Here is a 21316-nt window from a genome sequence, read left to right as displayed (position 1 = left end):
AACAAATGGTGTTTCAGTATTTTTTAGTATTATTTAGCTATTTCACAGCTTAATCGTACACACTCTAGGCTGACCAAAGCTGCAAATAGATTAATCGGTAAATATATTTATGCATAATCATGTGACAAAATAATGTCATGTGGGAAAGAATAAGAATGAATGAATGAATGAAAGAAACATCATTTGGTCTCAGATTTTGAAGATTTTCAAATCTTATGAAATCTTTAGAAGTATTTTTTTTACTAAGCTTCATGTATTTAAGATAACATAAAAATGAGAAAATTTATTTCAGGCAAGGCAGTTAAGAGGTATATTTTTCTTGGGCTACGCAATGCAATTTATATTTGTTTGTTCAGTGGAAGGGGAATGCAAATCATTGCAATTAATATACAATTCAACAAAATGCTAATGATGAAGGAAATTCCTTATTTAATAGAGGATGATGTTGTTAAGCATGGGACATTGTAAAATAGAATATTGAATATTAATAGATAATATTATTAAATATATAATCAAAAACATCTGCACGAAGAGACTTTTATTTTCCAGGGCAGGGGACAACAGTGTGGTACAGTGTATGTTTTAAAATTGGGGGGGGGGGGGGGGGGTATAGTATGGTACTACTCTGAAAAGTTAAGAAAACTGATCCATAGCACGCACACAACACAGCACTAAACTCCAAGGTTATCTTCCTCAAATTGAGCCAAGGATTATTTGTCAAATCAAACAGCTCCTAATACCCTGTCTCCTATTTCATAATATCTCACAGTAATCAAAATGGTGGCTGATGACTAATAATAAGTCAAGTCTTATTTTGCTTACTTTTATTGCGTTTATACTTTGTTTTTATTAATCTTAATTGCTGATAGGGCAAAAGGAAGCTTTTCTGTACTTGTATCATTTTTCAATGTAAAGTTGTATTTTAGGAGGTATTTAAAAAGGTTAACTCGAAACACTACTCCATTAAAATTTTTGAAATTCATCATGGAACTTTTGGCGATGCAACGAAAATACTTTTGATGGGTTAATTGTTACTGGAAGTGTGGGTGAGAGATCACCTGGTCACGAGAAACTCCTTCAACAAGTAAGGAATTGGGTAAAGAAAGAAACCAAGGAAAGGGTAGGTAAAATTCCACATATGTGAGCAGAATTTAATGTAAAGCTAGTCACACATTTTAGGAATTACATTGAGATAGACCTTTTCAGCTTGTGCAAAAGACTGTGCAACGAGAGTGCTTCACTTTTGGGTGTAATGTTTTTCTCATTTCAGACCATGTGTCATTCCCTAGAGTATCATTTATTTGTTTAATGATTTCACTATATGACAAGATACAGGAATATGGATTCTCAAGAGAATGACACATGGTCTGAAATAGGAAAATATATTTATGCCTGTGTTGAAAAGGTCTAATGGTCGTTGTGGTAAATTAACTACTGCAACAAAAGCAAATTAGGTTTTTATTTATTTATTTATTATTATTATTATTTATTTAAGAACTTAAACCAGCCTTTTCAGTATTTTCTTTGACAAAAGTCTTCTATGCCAAATATAAACTGTATATTTGAACGTTTTACAGTCTGTGAAATGTGGTCACCTTGAGAACTTGCATGTGGTTGGATTCTATGGGCTGGAAAACAAGGTCACCTCAAAAGAGATAAATTTGGTCACCCGAAGTGACAAGAGTGGTTGGATTATAGAGGTGGTCGTTCATTAGAGGTGACTCACTCCATCTATGTCCACCTCTAAAAGAGAGAAATACGTTCACCTTATAAAGAGTGGTCAGATTCTAGAGGTGGTCGTTCATTCCATCTATATCCACCTATAAATGAGTGAGATAAGTTCACCTTGTAAAGAGTGGTCGGATTTTAGAGGTGGTCGTTCATTAGAGGTGACTGACTCAATTTATTATCACCTCTAAATGAGAAAGATAAGGTTACCTTATAAAGAGTTAGAGGTGGTCTGTCACTACAGGTGCACTTAAACCTATTCCTCAACACAACTCACCAATATTAACAGCAATAATAATGGTTCTTTAAATTAAAACGACAATAATTATTAGTACATCCCAAATAACCACAGCATCCACTGGAAAAAACCTTTGAAATTTCTCCACAAACTCTTACGGGCTTTGATTATTTTACCAATATCTTTATCAGTTTCAATGAAATTGTCAATAATGGTGTTCTTGAGTGACATTGGCCAGTGCTTGGGTTTCCCTTCGTCCAGATTTAAAAGACAAACTTGTCGGATCTAATTTAAAAAATAAAGTTTAGTTTAAGAAATAATGTGAATTTTTGAAAACTTGGCCAATTTTTGACTTGAAATTACGAATCATTATGAGAAATAGACCTCTACCTTGGTCGCAATGTTTTCCCATTTCAAACCACGTGTCATTTTCTTGACAACAACATTCTTTGCTTGAGTTGTATCAATATTCATGGATTCTTCTCGTGTGCAGCTCACCGTTAAACGAAGAAATTCTACTCTAAGGAATGACACGCGGTCTGAACTGAGCGAAACATCTTGCTCACGCGTTGAAAATCAAGAAAAGTTTTGAATTACTTACGTATTGCTTGAGAGAAAAAACAGTGTCGTAGTTGTCCGCCGAGATAATGACAACTTTTTTACTGGTTGTCAAGGGAACCTTGACTTCTTTACTATAAGCAACCATGTTTTCGTGACGGCGTTCCACACAGATCTTTTCTAGGTCCACCTAAAGTTTAAATCAAATAGGATCAAAATGCGTAACTGGAAAACGGATGCGCAGCTAGTGCGTCATATTATCGCGTTGGCGTCCCTCACAGATCTATACTAGGTCCTTCTAACTAGAGATTGAATCAAGTCTGTCTCGCGTAAAAATGCCGGCGTAACTAACTTATGTAATGTGCACTGAGCTAGTGCGGCGTACTACCGTGTTGGCGTTCTTCACAGATAATTCCTAGGTCCCCCTAGGGATAATCCTAAATAACTATGTAAAATGTGTGAAAAATGCGTAAATCAAGACAACCATTTAGAACTTCGTACAACGCTTGGTAAAACTTCAAGACGAAAACTAGTATAGTATAGTTAAATATGAATTTCCTCACACGCACCTCGAGAGATCCATACGTCTGTTTTACTACTTCAAACCCTTCAAATCCAGTCTGGAATATAAAACGAAAACACAATCATTTATAGTCTTAATATTTTTAGTTATATCTTAAGATAGTCAAGATATGATTAGCAGGAACTACTGTAGTGATAGAGAAAGGGGAAGCATTCAAGGAAAATTTGTGAGGCGGAGAATTGGAAAAAGAAAAGAGTATAAATTAAAAGAAAAGCATGGCTCGGCGAGCTACCCTCCTTCGGCTGGATTCGGCACAAAGAGCCACGTGTGTCAGTGTGACACCCTGGCTTAACATACCTGGGAACTTTGGAAGCTTGCAAAGATTTTCTCTTTTTCTGCTGTCAGCCTTGAGAAAAAATGCCGGAACATTTTAGGAAGCTATGCATTCGTTGGCTGCCGTACCTACCGGTATTTCCCCCGGAGGGAGGAGGGGAGGAAAACTCAGTTACCTTCAAATTTTATCGATACCCTGAAACGACCTCTGGCATGGGTTGAACAAAGTCATGGTACGGTAACTCACAGATCGAATTAGAGTTTAGCTTGCTAGGTCTTACGGGCGTAGGAAAACTAATGAGCCCGGAGAAAGACCCTGTAATCAGGAGAGAACTCTTTTCGCGTGTGATACCAAGTCCAGCAACTCAACCCGCGACCTCAGATGGCAAGGTCACTACATCACGCTTTATAATTTAAGGAGGTTTTACTTTTTCTTAGTATTCCGCATTTTGTACTCACCTCGAATCGAGATCTGTTTCGTTGATGGGAAGAACGATCTTATGGCCTGCTGTGTTATCTCTGAACAACACCAACAGCTCTCTCACCTAGTAAGACACATTGAAACTAAGAGTGGACACCATATAGCTGAGTCAGAAGTTCATAACTAGAAGTGTCCATCAGGTATTGGGGTGGCGCCCGATGTGTTTTACGTCTGAGCTATTTTTATTTATAGGACTAAGGCTAGTTGTACTTAAGATACCTTGGAGACCGCTTGTCGTCGTACTAGCTCGGTATTTTCATCTTCCATGGACAACCAGACTTCATCTATTTTACCCTAAGAAAATGATGTTTAGTTAGGAAGATGAGGTCAAGAGGACTGGTGAACAACGCGTCATGCAAGAAAATGTGGCTTTAGAATGGTAGACTCAAGATGGCAGGGTTTTTTTTGGCATCAATCAAGGCGTTTCCATGACATTGAACTTTCGCGCTTTCCGGACACGGAAACTTCTGCGCATGCTCAGTAGTCTGCATGCAAGTTAGTCTAAAACGTTTAGGATGTTAAAATATCAAATGTTGGTTTATGGGAATAAATTTTTTAAATTCATTTTGGTTATTCCCCAATCTCGGCTCATTCGTCCTCGGAAATAGGAAACACAGGAAACCCACCCATGGTGAAGTATTTAGAAACAGATACCATTTTGCTAATAGTTCCTTTCACAGTTCCCTGCACCATCTTGAAAGGTAGCCGTGCCTTTGCATCGAAGCGAGACGAACGGTGAGTTTGCAATGATAGAGATATGTGAATAATTGTCCAAGGTGTTAAAAAAAGGTTCGTCTCGTTCGTCTCGCTTCGATGCAAAGGCACGACTACCTTTCAAGATGGCGCAGGGAACTGTGAAGGGGACTATCGGTCTCCTTGTCATACCTGAAGCATGAAGAGGAAGGGCTGAAATATGTCCTCCTCAATAGCGATATCACTTTCTGTTTTGAACACCTGTACACCAATACATGTTAGTTTCTTAGATTTAATTAACAGAGGAAGAGGACTCTATTTATGTATGGAAATTTTGTTAATAAAAGCCATTTCTTAATAATAATATTTATTATTTATAATGCACAAAATAACATGTTGAATATGATCAAATGCGCATATTTAACAAATAGAAGTCTATTTGTTTTTTTTACAATAACAAAAACGATAAAAAATTCTCATTTTCAGTAATCAAAATGACCAACGGAAAGAGCGCGCGCTCGTTGACGTCTTTCCTCTTATTGATGATAAAAAATAACCAATCAGAGCGCGAGAAATTTGTAAGTTATTGTAACAATTATTATCATCATTATTATTATTTTTATTATTATCATTAATCTTCTAATATCTACCTCTATGCCTTCTTGCTTAGCGTTTTCAAGGACTTTCTTCAACACCTTTGGTGTTCGCGGGGTTTCGTCCTTCGATTTTGATATCTGAAAGAAAACGTCTACAACAGAAATACAATGGGTCATCAGTCACTGCACCACAGGTATGTGCAGACCAAATACATTTGAAAATATTGGCGATTCTCTGTCGCTCTAAGGGAGGATAGCACATGCGCAATCCAACGGATAAATCCTTATCCAGTGGATGAGTCAATGCTGTTATCCAATAAATTTATCCACCGGATAAGATTTATCCGTCGGATAGCGCTACGTACATACGGGCCCAGGAAGCACCGTTTGGATAACAGCAGATAGTCGAAAATGAAATCCTAAAATAACACCTATTATTGAATTATTTTATATTTGAGGCCAAAAAGTGTGCTATAAATAATAGAGGTTTTGCACCATCACGTGACGACAGCCAAGTTGGATGACAGGAACAATACAATCGTTTTACTTAAGAAAGAGTTTAATCCCCAAGAGTAAAGGGATTTTATTGTTCTGCCATCTAACCACAGGCAGTCCAAGCTGAATAATGAGCGCAAACCATTATACAAGATAATGCAAAAATCGGTGTTATTTGATACGTACCGATTGCCTTTCCCATCGCGTATTTCAGAACACCCTCAAGGGCTTTGTTGTTCTTAAGGACGTAAGAGTCGCGTAGACTGTCTAGTGACTCCTGGAAAAATACACGGAGATGGACGAAATTAGCCTCCCATAGGGGTAGGGGAAGGGCTATTAGCTGTCGTCGGTACAAACAGTTAATAAGTTATGTCTAAATGCTGGCGATCGTTGATAGACTTTTCCGGCGGACTTTTTGCGCGTGTTTACGAAAGAATGAAAGCGGTCGGCTTGTCTAAAGTTTGCGGCAGAATTTGAATAGGCCGTTTGCATGATGGGGTCATTTTACTACCACTACCAAAATGCTTGGCGAAATTTGTTCCTTATTCAAATTTGCAATTGAGGCACTGGCAAGTAAAAGGAATCTATTGCGTAACACTGCGGAATCAGCACAAACCTGAAGTCTGGTATAGTAAGTCTTGTACGCGATACTTTTAGATAAATACCCCAAATATAATCTACGAGAAAAATCATTCAAAAAAGACTTGATTACTAGTAAAATATCATTAACAAAAATTTAGCGTCTCTACTCTTGATTGGTATTGGGCTTCCTTTGGTAAATAGGACCTCCTCCCCTACATTTTGTCCATCGTTCCCAGACTCCTAGTTATAGAAAGTAAACTATGAGGATATAGCTGAAGAAAGATCAAATGATACTTACTCAAATTTTTTCAGGGTTTCCTTTTCGATATTCTTAAACAAACTAAAAAGTTGAGCGGATTTGACGGGCAGTCCAATCTTCTCGAGTTCCTCTTCTGATTCAAGCTGGAGGAAAATAATCCTTTAAACGTTATTTTTTGATTCACTGTTTCATAAATAATTCGTTGTAATTTTACTCTTGATTGGGGAAAGTCATAGTAAGTGAGTCCCTTTCCATGCGAATAAAGGAACAGGAGAAGTAGCCGCCATGTTGGTTGACTCAACAAAAGAGATGAAGACCAAATCTTTTGTTCAACTCAACCAACATGGCGGCTGTGACGTCACATGAATCACGTGATTATTTATTTAAGCGTTTAACTCAAACCCCACAGTATCTAACAATTCCATGGATGATAATAATGTCTCACCTCGAGTCTGCGTTGTACGTCATTACACTTTAAGGTAGTTTTTTTGGCGTTCATATCCAAAGACCTTTCGTAACTCTCGTCTATCTTCCTAGACAAACCACGTGACGATTCTTCTACCACGTGACCAAGACTAAGACCAAGAAACAAAAGATGAGAAGTAATTGGCCATTCCGAGGTTGAGGTAAAAACTGGGTTGAGTTGGAATTGCAGTGCATCGTGGGGCTGTTTTAGGGGACAAAATAGCCGCCATCTTGGAAACAGTCCGACAATGCAATACAATTCCAACTCGACCCAGTTTCCCCTCAAATTCGGAAAGGCTAACACTATATAAAGAGCGGAATAAATAAATCACATTTACAATAAAAGGAAACGTTACCCGAATAAAAGATGTGTAAGTAGCTTCAGGGACTTGTTTTGTGCAACAGTGTGCCAGTCCTAATTAATAAATGTTTAGGTTAGCCACTATGTGAACTAATAGACCCATCCCAAATTCGCTTGACTGACCACGAAACAATGGTTTGAAGTCGAGACTGAACTTGATTCTTTTAGGCCCCGTCCACACGTGTCCGGAAATGTTTGTATTCGTATCCGGAAATTTTCGAAAACGGTCTCCAGAGTGGAAATTTTCGAATACGCTCCGAATACGGATACGTGTGGACGGTCGTATCCGCAAATTTTCCAATACAATGACGTAAACACGATTTTGCGCATGCTCAATAAGTAAAACTATCCGTCAAAGGGACTAGGCACTAGCGTGCATCAGGGCGGATCAAGAAATTTCCAGATACGTGTGGACAGTGAAAACGATTCGAAAACGATTCGAATACGCTGCGTGTGGACGCGAACATTTCCGTATCCGCAAAAAAAAAAAAAAAAATTGCGGATACAAAAATTTCCGGATACGTGTGGCCTTATTCATCAATTTCAACCTCGACTTGAAACCATTGTTTCGTGACCAGTCAAGCGAATTCAGGATAGGTCTATCGCAAATATTGGGAAACTCAAAATCTCTCTGTAAAATAAAGCATAGAATCACCCTTACTTGAAGTTCCTCTTCTGGAATAGGGCCTGTAAGAAGGAGAAAAATATTATGACAAGAGAGTCACGAAGTACATACTCTTTTATGATTATCCGTATTCTTTATTACGTCTTAGGAAGGTTAAAACAAAACTGTACGATTGATAAATATTACTTCTTTCTTATTTGAGATGGAAAAGTCTTAGCATTTATAAGTTTTTGAATTATGTTTCTTCAAGTCTTACCATTGTCATACTTTTTGTACAGTAATGTCATCTCTCCCTCGTAAAACTCCAAGCAGTCTTCCTTCGCGGTTCTCTCGAGTTTTTCAAGGAACGTGTTCCATCTGCTTGGGATCTGTTGATATATATAGACCGCACCGTATTCTTCGGAAATATTGAGCACGACACTAATTGTTCTGCCGTGACGGTGACGTGTTCCAGCAATCTGATTGGATGAGCTGTGATCACGCACGCTGACTGGTTCAGTGGATGTTTCAATTGCGCGCGTTACGACTAGCTAATATATTTCATTCACGATCATATGAAAGACACATTTACTTCCCCATAGCTGAGTTACCATGGTAATTGACCGGTTATCTTGGGCGTAGCTTTCCCATTTCAAACCACATATCATTCTCTTGAGTATTATTTCTTTATTTAATGGTTGTGCATGAGAAGACACATGAATATGACTCAAACAAAGAATCTCATGCTCAAGAGAAAGGCACGTGGTCTGAAATTAAAAAACATTGCACCCAAGGTAGAGGTATGCAGTGGTACTCTTCTACGCATGCACGGATTTCAACTACACTCACCTGAGCCAGCGATCCCTCGTTAGCAGCTTCAACTAAAATCTCTAGAAGAGAAGAGAGCTCTGGTCCAGAGATGGGAGCACCTAAAAACAAAAATTTTGATTATCATTTTGTTAAATTAAAAAAGTAGGTAGGAAATCTTGGTTATTTTTTACCATTTTTTCCCTTTGGTTTTAGGCCATGTTTTATTTTTGTTATCAGAATATCTCGCTCTTGTTTGTATTCTTCTGTCAAATCTTCTTCTCTTGCCTAGAAGACGAACATGAATGAATTTAACAAAAACATCAAACAAAACAGAGTTTTCAGTTCAGAGATAAAGATGTCGTAAGTCAAACTTTCTCTCGTATCACAAAATTATCTACTTTTAGTGCACGTTTGCTGTATTTGTAACTTATACGCATGCGAAGCTAACTGAATAGATAGGAGAGAGGTCTGCATCCCTTCTCTCCCATCCCATACATTTTATTCATCTTACCCTTGATAAATCTTCAAGGAACTTCTTCTTTATGGCAGGTAGGAAGAGAGTATGGCAATCCACTGATGGAAATATAGCTAAACGATGCAAAACGAAAATACTCCTTTTTTACAGTTCCATTCAGCAGTGACCACGAATAATAGTTCCTAGCCAAGGTTGGAGTTTCCGCGCATAGCAAAACTACAGTTTATCATGCGCGGTAACTCCAGCCTCGGCTAGGAACTATTATTCGTGGTCACTGAATGGAACTGTAAAAAGGAATATTAGCTTGGGCGTAATGTTTACCCATTTCAGTCCACGTCATTCCCTTGAGAATAAGATTATCCATTTGAGTTGTATCCATATTCATGTGTCTTCTTATGCGCAACTGTTAAACAAAAAAATGATATTCTAGGGAATGGTACGTGGTCTGAAATGGAGTAAAAATTATGCATAAGCTGAATGTAATGAGGTACTCTGGGACAACTGGTCTCGTTTTCATGTTAATAACTAATAGTGTTCCATGTAGTCTAGCAATATGAATAACTTGTATGGTAACATATATCATGTAAAGTCTGTGCAAAAAGGTCAACTGTGCAAATCCTTTCCTTTCAAAATTTCACTGTGAGTTAGCCATGCACTGACTCAGATCAGCCCAGAGTTTGTTTCAGGGATCAATCTGTGAGTTAGCCATGCACTGACTTAGATCAGCCCAGAGTTTGTTTCAGGGATCAATCTGTGAGTTAGCCATGCACTGACTCAGATCAGCCCAGAGTTTGTTTCAGGGATCAATCTGTGAGTTAGCCATGCACTGACTTAGATCAGCCCAGAGGTTGTTTCAGGGTTTGGTCTGTGAGTTAGCCATACCCTGATTTAGATCAGCCCAGAGGTTGTTTCAGGGTTCCATCTGTGAGTTAGCCATACCCTGACTTAGATCAGCCCAGAGGTTGTTTCGGGGTTCGATCTGTGAGTTAGCCATGCACTGACTTAGATCAGCCCAGAGTTTGTTTCAGGGATCAATCTGTGAGTTAGCCATGCACTGACTTAGATCAGCCCAGAGGTTGTTTCAGGGTTTGGTCTGTGAGTTAGCCATGCCCTGACTTAGATCAGCCCAGAGGTTGTTTCAGGGTTCAATCTGTGAGTTAGCCGTGCACTGACTAAGATCAGCCCAGAGGTTGTTTCAGGGTTCAATCTGTGAGTTAGCCAAGCCCTGACTTAGATCAGCCCAGAGGTTGTTTCAGGGTTTGATCTGCGAGTTAGCCATGCCCTGACTCAGATCAGCCCAGAGGTTGTTTCAGGGTTCTATCTGTGAGTTAGCCATGCCCTGACTCAGATCAGCCCAGAGGTTGTTTCAGGGTTCAATCTGTGAGTTAGATATCCCCTGACTTAGATCAGCCCAGAGGTTGTTTCAGCGTTTGATCTGTGAGTTAGCCATGCCCTGACTTAGATCAGCCCAGAGGTTGTTTCAGGGTTTGATCTACGAGTTAGCCATGCCCTGACTCAGATCAGCCCAGAGGTTGTTTCAGGGTTCTGTCTGTGAGTTAGCCATGCCCTGACTTAGATCAGCCCAGAGGTTGTTTCAGGGTTCTATCTGTTAGTTAGCCATGCCGTGACTTTGATCATCCAAGAGGTTGTTTCAGGGTTCTGTCTGTGAGTTAGCCATGCCCTGACTCAGATCAGCCCAGAGGTTGTTTCAGGGTTCTATCTGTAAGTTAGCCATGCCCTGACTTTGATCATCCAAGAGGTTGTTTCAGGGTTCATTCTTTGAGTTAGCCATGCCCTGACTTAGATCAGCCCAGAGGTTGTTTCAGGGTTCTGTCTGTGAGTTAGCCATGCCCTGACTTAGATCAGCCCAGAGGTTGTTTCAGGGTTCGATCTGTGAGTTAGCCATGCCCTGACTTAGATCAGCCCAGAGGTTGTTTCAGGGTTCTGTCTGTGAGTTAGCCGTGCCCTGACTTAGATCAGCCCAGAGGTTGTTTCAGGGTTCAATCTGTGAATTAGCCGTGCCCTGACTTTGATCAGCCCAGAGGTTGTTTCAGGGTTCTATCTGTGAGTTAGCCAAGCCCTGACTTAGATCAGCCCAGAGGTTGTTTCAGGGTTGGATCTACGAGTTAGCCATGCCCTGACTCAGATCAGCCCAGAGGTTGTTTCAGGGTTCTGTCTGTGAGTTAGCCATGCCCTGACTTAGATCAGCCCAGAGGTTGTTTCAGGGTTCTATCTGTAAGTTAGCCATGCCCTGACTTTGATCATCCAAGAGGTTGTTTCAGGGTTCTGTCTGTGAGTTAGCCATGCCCTGACTCAGATCAGCCCAGAGGTTGTTTCAGGGTTCTATCTGTAAGTTAGCCATGCCCTGACTTTGATCATCCAAGAGGTTGTTTCAGGGTTCATTCTATGAGTTAGCCATGCCCTGACTTAGATCAGCCCAGAGGTTGTTTCAGGGTTCAATCTGTGAGTTAGCCAAGCCCTGACTTAGATCAGCCCAGAGGTTGTTTCAGGGTTTGATCTGCGAGTTAGCCATGCCCTGACTCAGATCAGCCCAGAGGTTGTTTCAGGGTTCTATCTGTGAGTTAGCCATGCCCTGACTCAGATCAGCCCAGAGGTTGTTTCAGGGTTCAATCTGTGAGTTAGATATCCCCTGACTTAGATCAGCCCAGAGGTTGTTTCAGCGTTTGATCTGTGAGTGAGCCATGCCCTGACTTAGATCAGCCCAGAGGTTGTTTCAGGGTTTGATCTACGAGTTAGCCATGCCCTGACTCAGATCAGCCCAGAGGTTGTTTCAGGGTTCTCTCTGTGAGTTAGCCATGCCCTGACTCAGATCAGCCCAGAGGTTGTTTCAGGGTTCTATCTGTAAGTTAGCCATGCCGTGACTTTGATCATCCAAGAGGTTGTTTCAGGGTTCTGTCTGTGAGTTAGCCATGCCCTGACTCAGATCAGCCCAGAGGTTGTTTCAGGGTTCTATCTGTAAGTTAGCCATGCCCTGACTTTGATCATCCAAGAGGTTGTTTCAGGGTTCATTCTATGAGTTAGCCATGCCCTGACTTAGATCAGCCCAGAGGTTGTTTCAGGGTTCTGTCTGTGAGTTAGCCATGCCCTGACTTAGATCAGCCCAGAGGTTGTTTCAGGGTTCGATCTGTGAGTTAGCCATGCCCTGACTTAGATCAGCCCAGAGGTTGTTTCAGGGTTCTGTCTGTGAGTTAGCCGTGCCCTGACTTAGATCAGCCCAGAGGTTGTTTCAGGGTTCAATCTGTGAATTAGCCGTGCCCTGACTTTGATCAGCCCAGAGGTTGTTTCAGGGTTCTCTCTGTGAGTTAGCCAAGCCCTGACTTAGATCAGCCCAGAGGTTGTTTCAGGGTTCAATCTGTGACTTAGCCGTGCCCTGACTTAGATCAGCCCAGAGGTTGTTTCAGGGTTCTGTCTGTGAGTTAGCCGTGCCCTGACTTAGATCAGCCCAGAGGTTGTTTCAGGGTTTGATCTACGAGTTAGCCATGCCCTGACTCAGATCAGCCCAGAGGTTGTTTCAGGGTTCTGTCTGTGAGTTAGCCATGCCCTGACTCAGATCAGCCCAGAGGTTGTTTCAGGGTTCTATCTGTAAGTTAGCCATGCCCTGACTTTGATCATCCAAGAGGTTGTTTCAGGGTTCATTCTATGAGTTAGCCATGCCCTGACTTAGATCAGCCCAGAGGTTGTTTCAGGGTTCTGTCTGTGAGTTAGCCATGCCCTGACTTAGATCAGCCCAGAGGTTGTTTCAGGGTTCGATCTGTGAGTTAGCCATGCCCTGACTTAGATCAGCCCAGAGGTTGTTTCAGGGTTCTGTCTGTGAGTTAGCCCTGCCCTGACTTAGATCAGCCCAGAGGTTGTTTCAGGGTTCAATCTGTGAATTAGCTGTGCCCTGACTTTGATCAGCCCAGAGGTTGTTTCAGGGTTCTCTCTGTGAGTTAGCCAAGCCCTGACTTAGATCAGCCCAGAGGTTGTTTCAGGGTTCAATCTGTGAATTAGCCGTGCCCTGACTTAGATCAGCCCAGAGGTTGTTTCAGGGTTCTGTCTGTGAGTTAGCCGTGCCCTGACTTAGATCAGCCCAGAGGTTGTTTCAGGGTTGGATCTACGAGTTAGCCATGCCCTGACTCAGATCAGCCCAGAGGTTGTTTCAGGGTTCTGTCTGTGAGTTAGCCATGCCCTGACTCAGATCAGCCCAGAGGTTGTTTCAGGGTTCTATCTGTAAGTTAGCCATGCCCTGACTTTGATCATCAGAGAGGTTGTTTCAGGGTTCTGTCTGTGAGTTAGCCATGCCCTGACTCAGATCAGACCAGAGGTTGTTTCAGGGTTCTATCTGTGAGTTAGCCATGCCCTGACATAGATCAGCCCAGAGGTTGTTTCAGGGTCCGATCTGTGAGTTAGCCATGCCCTGACTTAGATCAGCCCAGAGGTTGTTTCAGGGTTCTATCTGTGAGTTAGCCGTGCCCTGACTTAGATCAGCCCAGAGGTTGTTTCAGGGTGCTGTCTGTGAGTTAGCCATGCCCTGACTTTGATCATCCAAGAGGTTGTTTCAGGGTTCAATCTGTGAATTAGCCGTGCCCTGACTTAGATCAGCCCAGAGGTTGTTTCAGGGTTCTGTCTGTGAGTTAGCCGTGCCCTGACTTAGATCAGCCCAGAGGTTGTTTCAGGGTTTGATCTACGAGTTAGCCATGCCCTGACTCAGATCAGCCCAGAGGTTGTTTCAGGGTTCTATCTGTGAGTTAGCCATGCCCTGACTCAGATCAGCCCAGAGGTTGTTTCAGGGTTCTATCTGTAAGTTAGCCATGCCCTGACTTTGATCATCCAAGAGGTTGTTTCAGGGTTCATTCTATGAGTTAGCCATGCCCTGACTTAGATCAGCCCAGAGGTTGTTTCAGGGTTCTGTCTGTGAGTTAGCCATGCCCTGACTTAGATCAGCCCAGAGGTTGTTTCAGGGTTCGATCTGTGAGTTAGCCATGCCCTGACTTAGATCAGCCTAGAGGTTGTTTCAGGGTTCTGTCTGTGAGTTAGCCGTGCCCTGACTTAGATCAGCCCAGAGGTTGTTTCAGGGTTCAATCTGTGAATTAGCCGTGCCCTGACTTTGATCAGCCCAGAGGTTGTTTCAGGGTTCTATCTGTGAGTTAGCCAAGCCCTGACTTAGATCAGCCCAGAGGTTGTTTCAGGGTTCAATCTGTGAATTAGCCGTGCCCTGACTTAGATCAGCCCAGAGGTTGTTTCAGGGTTCTGTCTATGAGTTAGCCGTGCCCTGACTTAGATCAGCCCAGAGGTTGTTTCAGGGTTGGATCTACGAGTTAGCCATGCCCTGACTCAGATCAGCCCAGAGGTTGTTTCAGGGTTCTGTCTGTGAGTTAGCCATGCCCTGACTCAGATCAGCCCAGAGGTTGTTTCAGGGTTCTATCTGTAAGTTAGCCATGCCCTGACTTTGATCATCCAAGAGGTTGTTTCAGGGTTCTGTCTGTGAGTTAGCCATGCCCTGACTCAGATCAGCCCAGAGGTTGTTTCAGGGTTCTATCTGTGAGTTAGCCATGCCCTGACATAGATCAGCCCAGAGGTTGTTTCAGGGTCCGATCTGTGAGTTAGCCATGCCCTGACTTAGATCAGCCCAGAGGTTGTTTCAGGGTTCTGTCTGTGAGTTAGCCGTGCCCTGACTTAGATCAGCCCAGAGGTTGTTTCAGGGTGCTGTCTGTGAGTTAGCCATGCCCTGACTTAGATCAGCCCAGAGGTTGTTTCAGGGTTCGATCTGTAAGTTAGCCATGCCCTGACTTAGATCAGCCCAGAGGTTGTTTCAGGGTTCTATCTGTGAGTTAGCCATGCACTGACTTAGATCAGCCCATAGATTGTTTCAGGGTTCTGTCTGTGAGTTAGCCATGCCCTGACTTAGATCAGCCCAGAGGTTGTTTCAGGGTTCTGTCTGTGAGTTAGCCGTGCCCTGACTTAGATCAGCCCAGAGGTTGTTTCAGGGTTCTGTCTGTGAGTTAGCCGTGCCCTGACTTAGATCAGCCCAGAGGTTGTTTCAGGGTTCTGTCTGTGAGTTAGCCCTGCCCTGACTTTGATCAGCCCAGAGGTTGTTTCAGGGTTCTGTCTGTGAGTTAGCCGTGCCCTGACTTAGATCAGCCCAGAGGTTGTTTCAGGGTTTAATCTGTGAGTTAGCCGTGCCCTGACTTAGATCAGCCCAGAGGTTGTTTCAGGGATCTGTCTGTGAGTTAGCCGTGCCCTGACTTAGATCAGCCCAGAGGTTGTTTCAGGGTTCTGTCTGTGAGTTAGCCGTGCCCTGACTTAGATCAGCCCAGAGGTTGTTTCAGGGTTCTGTCTGTGAGTTAGCCATGCCCTGACTTAGATCAGCCCAGAGGTTGTTTCAGGGTTCTATCTGTGAGTTAGCCATGCCCTGACTTAGATCAGCCCAGAGGTTGTTTCAGGGTTCTATCTGTGAGTTAGCCATGCCCTGACTTAGATCAGCCCATAGATTGTTTCAGGGTTCTGTCTGTGAGTTAGCCGTGCCCTGACTTAGATCAGCCCAGAGGTTGTTTCAGGGTTCTGTCTGTGAGTTAGCCGTGCCCTGACTTAGATCAGCCCAGAGGTTGTTTCAGGGTTCTGTCTGTGAGTTAGCCGTGCCCTGACTTAGATCAGCCCAGAGGTTGTTTCAGGGTTCTGTCTGTGAGTTAGCCGTGCCCTGACTTAGATCAGCCCAGAGGTTGTTTCAGGGATCTGTCTGTGAGTTAGCCGTGCCCTGACTTAGATCAGCCCAGAGGTTGTTTCAGGGTTCTGTCTTTGAGTTAGCCGTGCCCTGACTTAGATCAGCCCAGAGGTTGTTTCAGGGTGCTGTCTGTGAGTTAGCCATGCCCTGACTTAGATCAGCCCAGAGGTTGTTTCAGGGTTCTATCTGTGAGTTAGCCATGCCCTGACTTAGATCAGCCCAGAGGTTGTTTCAGGGTTCGATCTGTGAGTTAGCCATGCCCTGACTTAGATCAGCCCATAGATTGTTTCAGGGTTCTGTCTGTGAGTTAGCCATGCCCTGACTTAGATCAGCCCAGAGGTTGTTTCAGGGTTTGATCTGTGAGTTAGCCATGCCCTGACTTAGATCAGCCCATAGATTGTTTCAGGGTTCTATCTGTGAGTTAGCCATGCCCTGACTTAGATCAGCCCATAGATTGTTTCAGGGTTCGATCTGTGAGTTAGCCATGCCCTGACTTAGATCAGCCCAGAGGTTGTTTCAGGGTTCGATCTGTGAGTTAGCCATGCCCTGACTTAGATCAGCCCAGAGGTTGTTTCAGGGTTTGATCTGTGAGTTAGCCATGCCCTGACTTAGATCAGCCCATAGATTGTTTCAGGGTTCTATCTGTGAGTTAGCCATGCCCTGACTTAGATCAGCCCATAGATTGTTTCAGGGTTCTATCTGTGAGTTAGCCATGCCCTGACTTAGATCAGCCCATAGATTGTTTCAGGGTTCGATCTGTGAGTTAGCCATGCCCTGACTTAGATCAACCCAGAGGTTGTTTCAGGGTTCGATCTGTGAGTTAGCCATGCCCTGACTTAGATCAGCCCAGAGGTTGTTTCAGGGTTGGATCTGTGAGTTAGCCATGCCCTGACTTAGATCAGCCCATAGATTGTTTCAGGGTTTGATCTGTGAGTTAGCCATGCCCTGACTTAGATCAGCCCAGAGGTTGTTTCAGGGTTCTATCTGTGAGTTAGCCATGCCCTGACTTAGATCAGCCCAGAGGTTGTTTCAGGGTTCGATCTGTGAGTTAGCCATGCCCTGACTTAGATCAGCCCATAGATTGTTTCAGGGTTCTGTCTGTGAGTTAGCCATGCCCTGACTTAGATCAGCCCAGAGGTTGTTTCAGGGTTTGATCTGTGAGTTAGCCATGCCCTGACTTAGATCAGCCCATAGATTGTTTCAGGGTTCTATCTGTGAGTTAGCCATGCCCTGACTTAGATCAGCCCATAGATTGTTTCAGGGTTCGATCTGTGAGTTAGCCATGCCCTGACTTAGATCAACCCAGAGGTTGTTTCAGGGTTCGATCTGTGAGTTAGCCATGCCCTGACTTAGATCAGCCCAGAGGTTGTTTCAGGGTTTGATCTGTGAGTTAGATATCCCCTGACTTAGATCAGCCCATAGATTGTTTCAGGGTTCAATCTGTGAGTTAGCCATGCCCTGACTTAGGTCAGCCCAGAGGTTGTTTCAGGGTCCAATATGAAAGTCTTTTTTAGCAGAGAGTCATGCATGTAATATACCAAACAAAGAAGCCATCCTACCCTTAAGACTGACAGTATGCTCTTCACTATCCTTGGATGACGAGGCCAGTAGGCGATGTAACCACTTGGATGGGTTATTCTCATTCTCGTCTGTCATCTGAACAAAATCTTGAACAACCTGTGATTGGGAAACAGACTTTTAGATGGAAGCCTAAGAGCTCGTAATCAGAAAACTAGAGGGGTGGGGGTGGGGGAAGTCAAGAAGCACTACCTCTTGCTGCATAAATGTGGTTATTAATTGTGGTCATAGGTTTGATATTCTGACCTGTGATCACATGCGATTAGAGTTGCTTGTTGGTTCTCTCCTGTGCTTTGGGGGTTTTTCTTGTAAATTAAACAAGGAATATTTTTTTAATGAAAAAAAACAAAACATCTGAATTACCCATAACAATGGTGGGAATTTCAGCAGATCATGGTTGAACTCATCTGTCCATTTGGCTTTAGACATTTGGGACTTGAGAGCAAAAAGCTGTAGAGGTTATAACACTTTAATTAGACAGTAGTATTAGAGGACCTGATGTCTTTACTAAACCTTAGTTGGCTCGGTTGGGCACCAGTCAACAATAGATTTTCACCACATAGCCTCACATTCAAACATTCAGTAGGTTTACATGGGCAAAAAAAAAATTGTGGCATGGAAATGCACATGGTACCTTATCATCAAAAAGATCGCTAATTGATTGTCCTGCTGCCTGCCTGCCTCACCCACCCCACTCTAGCAACTAACCTGATACATTCCTTATTGTCTACCCCATATCCACCATCCTTAGGAACCCAGGGGTAAAATTCTGTCGCTTGTTAACTGCAATTTTCATAAACATTCAAACTCTGTGTCTGCGAGCTGCACGCTGAAATTTGTTTTTTTCCTCTCTGCCATCAATCAAACCTAATCAGTTGTTAACTTTCATATTTTTGAAAGGCGGCAGCGAAAAACCAAATTTCAGCGTGCAGCTTGCAGACACAGAGCTAGAACGTTTATGAAAATTGCAGCAAAGTAACTATGAACTTACTTGGGTTCGCCTGGCCAAAAGCTCAAGGTAATCAATGTCGCCCTGGTCAATTATCTAAGAACAAATATTATTACAAACACTTTCTATAAATCAAATTTTGAAAGTCCAACTTTCGATATTCTGATTGAGTGATCAAGCAAGTTTAGGGTAGAGATGTGCCCTGTTCTGGTATTGCAAAAATGGATACCCTGTTCCAGTGAGGAGAGAGTGTGATTTCATATACCCTGTCCCAGAGTAGAATCACTGAAACCCTGTTTGGCGGCATGTACCCGTATAGGGAATATAGGAGAGTACCCCCGCCGGGGTCAAGTCCCTGATGAACTTCATGGTAAAACTGTAAGTTCTAGGAAACATGCGTTGCCCCTAGCCTCTCCACTGTGATCGATATTAGACCCTTGTTTATCATTCTAACATGAACTTGCATGTGTATGATAACTAGAAATAAACCCAGGTTTATGTGCCAGAGGGGAGGGGTAGGGGGAATATTTCTGATACTACATACTTTAAATTTGTAATGATGTGATTTGAAATCATATGAGAAATGAATTGTACACACCTTGACTGAGTTGTAAATAAGAAATGAGCTTAGAAGGGTTGCAACTGCAAAAACTTTTGCATCATAAGTTTCCGACACATTGGTGGCTGCAAAACCTAAAGGAAAATAAGGGAAATATCAATAGATAAATATTTTAAATTGAAATAAATAGCTTTGTGCAAATATCAAAAAAAGTACTTTTACCTTCGGTATCAAGGAAAATAAGTGCAACTTGTTGTCCATCACTAGTCTTCATCCTGATTGGCTAAAAAAATATGAATATAGTTATTGATAATTTACATCAAAGTCCAGCTGGGTACGTACATTGGGTAGTTTCAAAAGTGCCCATATCACCTCCCAGAAGAAGGAATTTCCAATAGTGCAGGGAAGATCTGAGAGGGGGTATATTGTGTAGTTCCATAAAATCCTCACCCCCACACGGAGGGGATATTTAGAATAATTTTCCAAGGTGTGGAGAGTATAAAAAGGGTATATGACATAGTTGAAGTAAAATCTCTATACCTCCCCAATGGAAAGCACCTGAATTTCCAAGTGGAGAAGTGTCTATATCTATATCGTGGAACTACACAAATAGTTCAGTAGAGATAACTAGCTAAAAACTAGTGTGAGCTGCGTCAGTGTTTCTAATGAAACAGTAATGATAAATTGGGTTAATCATACACTGTGAAAAGATAAAAAAACATACTGACGTTTCGGATGCCAATCCTTTGTCGGGTTAAAATAGTTCAGTAGGTAATCTCACCTTTCCCCACATCCATATTCCCATTGTCTCTGGCCTGACGTAACGACCTACTCCAAACCCAGCTTTCTTGCCCATCAGCTGGTTAAGCAGAAAGGATTTGCCAGTGTGGAACTTGCCAACTACTGCTACGGTTGCTACTGGTTCTACAAGAAATAGAAATACAGACTTCTGGAAGAAATACACAAAGGTTTCAGGGTGGGGATGAGGGACACACAAGGAGTTGTGGGGGGAGGGGTGGGGAGAGCATGTTTTAAGTTTTAATTTAATCTATGTCTTTTATTGGATATTCAAAATGTGTCTTTACCCCTACTAACATTCACACACTTAAGTACCTTTGATTATTTGTGCCATACAACATTGAAAGAGCATAAAGATTTTCACTATCAGAGAATCAGAAAACGTACCCCTTGAGGCAAGGGAGAGAACAAGGCATTAAGTAACAGTGCTCAAGTCATTCAAGAAAGAAGTTTATCGAGCCTGGATGAGAGCAGTGTGAGAGGTGAATACTGATGATCTTGCCAGCCCTCACCCCCCCTCCCCATCCCCCTAAGATATGGCACTCTTTGCAAAGCATAGTCACCTGCATATAGACCCCTTGCAACTAGTTGGAATGCAGCTCAATTTCAAGTACATAACAATAGGTTTGCAATTCTCATGAGATTGAAATTCTTTTGTTTTGTCCTCCAAATTGAGCTGCTTTGACGTCACATGCAAGGGGTCTATGTAGATGAACCTTTGATTATAGTAAAATACCTTGTATATACTGCAGAAATTTAATATTTTCTTCATGCAAAACAAGTTTTTTATGTGAACCCTTATCTGGATAAACCAGTTGAACAGGTCTGTCCAAATTCTCAAAAGGATTTCCCCATAAATGATCTCTCTGTTTTTCCGAATGGCTCGGTCTTGGAATCTTTTCTTTCTGCTTTGATTTTTCTATATTTTCCTTTTCATCTGAAGGGGTCCTTTTATCTTCATAAACTCCAGAGACTGGTAATTTTTCTTTGTGATCTTGCAAACAAAGTCCTTTTCCTTCGCACTTGTGTTCTTCGTCGGTCGAAGACACCACTGCAAATTATTCATCGTTTATTATGAATAATAAAATAAATATCAAAAAAAAAAAAAACAGAAACAGAAATTAAACGTAGCTAAACATACGCAGCAAAGTTATACATATAAAGGTACGAATATTATTTGAAAAAATTTTGAGATCAGTTGGTTTAAAAGTTGAAGAACTAAGGCTAAATTAAAACGCAAACATATTTGTACACAAAAATGTCAAAATCAACAATACAAAAACATGAAAACCAAGCAAAAACCTACCTAATGTCATTTGATAAGATACAATAAGAATTGTAGCGAAGAAAAGAGCTGTGATCGTGAGCATTTTTGCTCGGATGTTCTTGATTTTTGCGAAGATAATGTGGAGGAATTTTTGCTTCTTATTCAAAGTTCGAATTTCGTACGCAAAATCAAAGGTATGATTTTAGTGGCTATCTCATAAGCCAATGAAAATGCTTCTAATAT

General features: G+C 42.1%; 1 protein-coding gene across 1 annotated transcript; it reads right to left on the bottom strand.

The window, feature by feature from the left end:
* Window positions 1-1450: 1450 nt before the first annotated feature.
* Window positions 1451-21314, bottom strand: LOC116304605 (uncharacterized). Its single transcript, XM_089024610.1, has 26 exons — window positions 21113-21314; window positions 20543-20857; window positions 19790-19932; window positions 19231-19291; window positions 19048-19142; window positions 18492-18545; window positions 17864-17950; window positions 17482-17599; window positions 9238-9314; window positions 8918-9011; window positions 8766-8845; window positions 8194-8305; window positions 7974-7999; window positions 7308-7366; window positions 6932-7061; window positions 6526-6629; window positions 6262-6322; window positions 5832-5922; window positions 5205-5302; window positions 4747-4815; window positions 4081-4155; window positions 3840-3925; window positions 3405-3453; window positions 3094-3144; window positions 2568-2714; window positions 1451-2251 (listed from the first exon to the last, which is right to left on the bottom strand). Exons 1-26 carry the CDS (start codon window positions 21174-21176, stop codon window positions 2057-2059), a joined length of 2541 nt encoding a protein of 846 aa, XP_088880736.1. The 5' UTR covers window positions 21177-21314; the 3' UTR covers window positions 1451-2056.
* Between the last annotated feature and the right edge of the window lie 2 nt (window positions 21315-21316).

The sequence above is a fragment of the Actinia tenebrosa genome, unplaced genomic scaffold (genome assembly GCF_029948245.1).
Source record: "Actinia tenebrosa isolate PJP-AT-01 unplaced genomic scaffold, QUT_ActTen_1.0 PGA_scaffold9__36_contigs__length_13948895, whole genome shotgun sequence".
NCBI classification, from domain to species: Eukaryota; Metazoa; Cnidaria; class Anthozoa; order Actiniaria; family Actiniidae; genus Actinia; species Actinia tenebrosa.
The sequence above is the reverse complement of the archived record's forward strand: the minus strand, read 5'-3'. Positions and strand labels throughout refer to the sequence as shown.